Below are 6,127 nucleotides of genomic sequence, written 5' to 3'. Positions count from 1 at the left end.
AAGCGCCCCGAGAGCAACCCTGCTTTTCCGTAGAGGGGGGGAGAGAAAGTTGTCCGCAATTTTTTTCCTTAGGTTGAAGTTGTCATCAACCTTCTGCACGATAGTCATGATGCGCAAGTACAAATCTCGACTCATCCGGAAGCTGTCAAAAGAAACCTTCATGGTATGTTGGCTCCATTGTGAAGTAGTCCGTGTACAAAAGTCGTGCGCCAACGATCCTATTCCAATGAATAACTATCCGACCCTTTATGGAACCCTTGAAGTTCAGTATGTGCTCCTTTGCCTTCTCCATCTTCTCTTGGATGCTCATCATCATCATCATTTCAGTATCTTCGTCGCCCGAATCCGAAGAATCGATGAACTCGTTGAATATGAATTTGTCAAGGTATGTGTTTCCATGACCATCATTCCAGGAGGAGCCCATCGGTGACCTACAAATGACCAAAGAATCAAAAAACTGCTTCGACATTTCATCGAACACATAGACCGCGAGGTGTATATCATGAGGAGTTGGACGTACTGGGGCGGCGTCCGTTGGCAGTGACCTTGTCCAGTGGCGGCATAGTGAGCGGCGTTGTGGGTTCGCGCCTCCGATGGCGAAGCTGTGGGTTGGGGATGATGGCAAACAACGATGGCGGTGGAGCAATGATGGCGGCTGTGTGGACGAGGAAGAAAAGAGAATAGGAACATGGCATATTGGGCAAGGAGGGGGCGTCTCCAAACGAATTCAGGGGGCTTTGCGGTCAGTCCTATCTGACACTCGTGTTCGGGCGCTTCCCGGCGTCTTCATATCCGCCCCACGTGGGTAGGGGATGCGGGTTATCAGTTCGACAGGATGTTTGGTTGGATTTGTAGATGCTCTACAGAAGAAGAGAAAAAAAGATCTCGGACCAGACCGTTGTGCAACCAAGGCTGACAGACGGGCCATATAATATATACGACAGGTGGACCCACATGTCAGTATATGCGGCTGAAATTAGCAAAATTGCAGCCCTGATTTCAAATCCCGCAAGCCGCCGCTTGCTCGGTTGCTTCTCGTCCCGGCGGCGGGCCACCGACCCTACCAATACACCCATGGCCGCGGCCGCCGACCACCAGCACGGCCACATCGACAAGGAGAAGGAGAAGGAGCTCCTCTCATCGGTGGTTGGTGACATACGCTGTTACTCCGGTTCCGACCCCCTCCGCCCATGGCTCCGGTACGGCCCTGCTCCCAGTCACCGCGCCTGCCCGCACCGCGCCCCTCCTTTCCTCCTCTCTGATCGAACCGATTCCGTTTTACAGGGGGATCCGGAGGCTGGAGGGGTCGCTGCCGCCGGCGACGTTGCGGGAGAAGCTGCCGAGGTTCCTCCAGAAGTGCGCCGAAGAGTTCCAGGACGAGCCCCGGTACCGCGACGACCCGCGATACCTCCGCGTCTGGATCCAGATGGTGAGCCACTTGCTGCTATACCAAACCATAGCACCGGCTGACTACGCGAGGGTTTCATTTTGTTGGGGGATTTACTGAGAGATGTTGAGATTGATTGGTACACTTAACGGCAGACTATCTGTTTGCTAATTTGCCATGCTAGGAGTTGCCTCCTACTGAATGTTCTCGTTGAAACACCACAGTTATTGAGCTCCGTTTCGCTCGGGTTCTCTTTGAGATAGGAATATTCTCTTGGATTGTTGCGAGGTCATATTGTGATTGCATGGTGTTGATGGTGTAGATGGACTATGTGAAGGACGCAAAGCCATTGCTGAAGAAGTTGGAGAGGAACAGAATAGGCCTCAAGAGAGCTGCGTTTTATATGGCTTATGCGATATATTATGAGAAGCGTAGGAGGTTTCAGGAGGCAGAGCAGATGTACCGCGTGGGAATCCAGAAGTAATCACTTACCCTCCACGTTGTAGAGGATACTGTCGTTTGCTTCTACATTTTGTTATTATTGTCTGAATATAAATCTGATTATGTAAGCCTGGGTACTTATTATAAGTGTTCAATAGCCTTGCAGAGCCTATCGAGGAGTTACACAAATCACATGATCAATTTATCTATCGCATGGAGTTATACCGGAAGAGGAAAGATAAAGTATGGCTCTCACTTAACCTTGGCAAATATTGTGCATTTGTAATCCTTTCTTACTATATGCATTTCATCTGCAGGAAGGAATGCCCAGCAGAGTTAAACCACTTCCTAGATGTGCAAACCAAGTTGATGGTACATTTAGAAAGAAAAAAAACTTTACTCTGGCTATCTAAATCAGTTTCTAGTGGAACTTACATGTCATTGGGAATATGCTGCAGGTCAAAGCAGAAATTATACAGAACTTAAGTCCAATCCTGTGCAAAAATTGGGAAGTAGTTCAAATTCTTCATTGTGCCGTTATCCTCCATTAGGTCATGCTAAAGATGGTGTACCATCCAGAGGCACCTCAGGAGATAACAAGAATTTGTCTCGTTGTAATAGTGATGATACTGTAGTTGTACGATTTGTTGGCTCTGCATTGGTTGGAAAGTCAGAAACTGAAGATGCTTGTCATCATGGCCTTGTTGAACCAACTATAAACTTGAAGGAGGCTATGGATGACATCAATAGCATGTTTCTAGAGCCAGTGGAACCCGAGACAATGCTCAAGAAACGCTCAAAGCGTGATCAACCAAAGTTTAATCAGCAGGCAGGTGCACTTCATATCTTTGTTGATGAAGAACTTAACAGTAGTGATTCAAACATTCTCCATGGCAAGAACACAAAGTCAGTCCATCCAAAGTTCAGTCAACAAACAAGTGCATTTGAAATATTTGTTGATGAAGATTGTCCTAATGGTACCAACCAAAATGTGGGCCAAAACAGGAAAAGTAACAAGGAAAACAGTCAGCAAACAAGTGGGTTTGAAATCTTTGTTGATGAAAATGAGCCTAAGGGCAATGATCAAAATGTCATGTGTCACAAGAACACTAAGTGTCCTCGAGCATTACGTGATTCAGCAAGGCAGCAGGGCACAGGTGACTTCCAAAAGCCATTTGTGGGAGGGTTTGCAATATTGGCGGATGATGAAGATGAACAATGTGCGAACAATGATGATGGTGTTAGGATAAATTCCAGAAGTATGCATCCTCATAATAAGCTTACTATGCTCCATGCAGAACAAGCTGATAAAGAAACAAGACATGGCGAAGGTGAGAATCCTTTAAATTTTGGACTTCGAGAAGACACAATCATTCATAGGTTTGTGGGATCTGCTGTTGTTGATGAGCCTAAAGTGGAAAATGCATGCCACCATGGGTTAGTTGATCCAACTATCAATTTGAAGGAGGCTATGTCTGATATAAACAACATGTTTGGAAAACCACTGAACTTCCAGGATGGTAAAAAACCGAACAGGAAAACGAATGCAGTATCAGAGAGAAAAGCAGCTCCTGTTTCTGGTTTCTGCATATTAGCTGATGATGACATTAGCAAGGACCCTGCTGCTAAAGACAAATCAAGCAATTCCTGTACATTTGGATCTGAGAGTGGTCTATTTGAGCCCACTATCACTACCCGCGACGTCATGTCGGAGATCAATGATATGTTTGGAATGTCACTTGACTTCTAAGGCACTTGCTTAGAGGGAATTTAATTACTCAACAGGTACTGTCTGTCCTGCACCTTGTCATTCTTTTCTTGAGAATCTTTGTATTCTGCATTCAAGATGTGAAATGTGCTGCATATTTCGTCTAAAAAGGAAAAAATGCAATCGATATGGAATATATGTACTGCCATTTGCTGATATAATAGCTTGGGATTCAGTTGAACTCTTTGGTGCATAGTTGGCGACTGGTGAATATTTAAAAAACTGATCATTCGCGTTTATCAATCTTATGTTTGAATGTGTTTCTTGATTAATTTTCCTTGATAAAATTGGGACGTGCGAAATGGTGACTAGCTTGGTTATTCATATCGCCTTGATATCGTGATGTTTTTGCTCTATTACCTGAAAAATGCTTCTCTTGACGCAGGTGCAGAAGATGCACAGAAAATGTTACAAGATCACCCCTCTGGTGATCCAGGGTGCAGAAACCGGGAATGATACCATGCCTGTGTTGTTCTCGCTGATATCATAATTTTCCAGGATATTTTCCACAAAATGAGCTCCAGATCTTTGTTTAGCACCAGGCCTATGAGTTTTGTACCATATGAATGCTGGTATAAGTTAAATTGTTCCCTCAGGATTTGAGGTCACAGAACATTTTGTTCTCCCCACTGTATTTTGTTCATTAGATCTTTGGCTAGCATTGGTGATGCTGCCCATTACAGAGACTTTCTCTTTGTTGGAAGTCACTGCCAGTCCATTATCAAACTCTGTCCCCGCTTTGCTTGTGTTTTTGCTGCTTGTACTGAAGGAATTTTACAGAATAAAAAATACAGTTCCAAACGGTGCCTACACTCTTACATTTGTTTTTGGGAGTACACTTATTTATGGCCATTAAGGTTTTACTTTCCATTTTTCTGCTGTTTGTTGACAACATATTGCAGGTTTCAATTGGGGAGACTGACGTGAAACAATTGATCGCAGCAGCTATTGTTGATTTCATCAAGGATCAAAGCCTACAGTAAGAAAAAAAAATCGGCATATTTAGATAGGTAATGAAACATAGATTAATCGCTAGTGCACTAGCATTGTTAATCCCTATCAAATAAGAGTGACACCTTTACAGGCCTAAACAGGTGCACCAAGAAGAAGCTGGCGGCATATGATGAACCCTAACTGGTTTGTTAACGTTTTGGATTGGCTCAGATTCATGGCTGCCCGGTGTTGCCAGATGACCACTCTTTCGTGAGTGAATCCATGGTGATTGCTGCAGGTGCTGCGGTCTTGTCGCTTCTATACTGAGTCAGTAGGACACCACACCTCCATCTGGGTTCAGGTACTCACTTACATATGCAGTATATTTAGATTCAGTTGTCACAAAGATCAAAGATGCATCCATCAACAACACAGTTTAATCTCTAGAGATACAAAGAAAAAAGGGAAAGGAACGATAGGTAGGCAGTACGAATACTACTACTAGTCTAGTCCATGCATGACTTCTGGGTCACGAAAGCGTACATGTCCTGGTTGTAAATCTGCACTGGTCCGTACATACACATGCAGGGTTCCCAAATTTGCATGAATTTTACAGGAATTCGACAGGGTCCAGTGAAAAAAAAATACTGTGAATGTTGTGATTAAGATTTTCGCTTTATATGCTAGAGAAAAATCATGGTAGCTTACAGATAGTTAGAATTAAGTTTCAGGAACGTACGCACAAACGAATATGGTGGTCCAGATTTTTTGGTTTATGAACACTAGGCTGCATGTAAACCAATGCTTGGCGTTGTCGAACTACATTTTTCACAGTAAGAAACACGATGTTAAAAAAAAATTAAAGGATGGGAGGAGGAACTGATTGGTACGGACGTACAGTATATCAGTTGCATGAAAAGATACGTATACTGTGAGATTCTGCAAAATATTTCTAGCCTAGTAAGTGTGAATCGAACTGTAGTATTATTGGTGTCGTTCCCTTTCTGAAGGCTGCTGAAGAATCTTTCTCGTTGTCCTTATGGTGTCAAGAGATGATTGGTGCGGATGATGGTTGTTCTAGTTTGTCGATCGCTGTTTTGATCACTTTGTTTCTTTTTCTTTTTCCCCGCTTAGGCATAGCTTTGGTCTTTTGCCAACGTGTTTATCTGTGCGTGTTGGTGTTTTGGCTGTGTGCATCTTAGCTATGTAGTGGTTGGGCATGCGTTCATTGTGCTTGTATCCCCTTGATGATTCATTTTTGAGTCAATAAAATCCACCCTTTGTCAGAGATTGTTTCTAGAGTGGATTTGATAGGTTAGGTATACAAGAAACAGTAGGAGGTTGGTTAGAGGAGAAGATCAAGCAAATGTTATGAAGCTTATACTATTATTTATGCTATCGGGAGATCGAGCATGCAAATTGCAAGCAAATGGAGCCCCCAAGCCCCATACATCCCCAGCTAGACCTTGCTCCCCAGTGAATCGTGATCACGTGTTCATGACATATAATGAGATCTTCATCTAAAAGAAATTTAGTTGTTATACCTAGATTTTCTGTTATATCGTAGTAGGATACATTGTCCATGTACTTCTTTTTCC

The 6,127-nt window shown here is 43.6% G+C and overlaps 1 protein-coding gene across 1 annotated transcript; it reads left to right on the top strand.

Moving 5' to 3' along the window:
- Positions 1-985: 985 nt before the first annotated feature.
- On the top strand, positions 986-4,397 carry LOC123120419 (probable inactive serine/threonine-protein kinase bub1). The gene is made up of 7 exons (XM_044540409.1): positions 986-1,199; positions 1,285-1,429; positions 1,710-1,867; positions 1,987-2,071; positions 2,146-2,200; positions 2,287-3,613; positions 3,982-4,397. The coding sequence occupies exons 1-6, from the start codon at positions 1,075-1,077 to the stop codon at positions 3,576-3,578; spliced, it is 1,860 nt and encodes a 619-aa protein (XP_044396344.1). The 5' UTR covers positions 986-1,074; the 3' UTR covers positions 3,579-3,613; positions 3,982-4,397.
- The last annotated feature ends 1,730 nt before the right edge of the window (positions 4,398-6,127 follow it).

This window comes from Triticum aestivum, chromosome 5D (genome assembly GCF_018294505.1).
Source record: "Triticum aestivum cultivar Chinese Spring chromosome 5D, IWGSC CS RefSeq v2.1, whole genome shotgun sequence".
In the NCBI taxonomy this organism is placed as follows: domain Eukaryota; kingdom Viridiplantae; phylum Streptophyta; class Magnoliopsida; order Poales; family Poaceae; genus Triticum; species Triticum aestivum.
The sequence above is the reverse complement of the archived record's forward strand: the minus strand, read 5'-3'. Positions and strand labels throughout refer to the sequence as shown.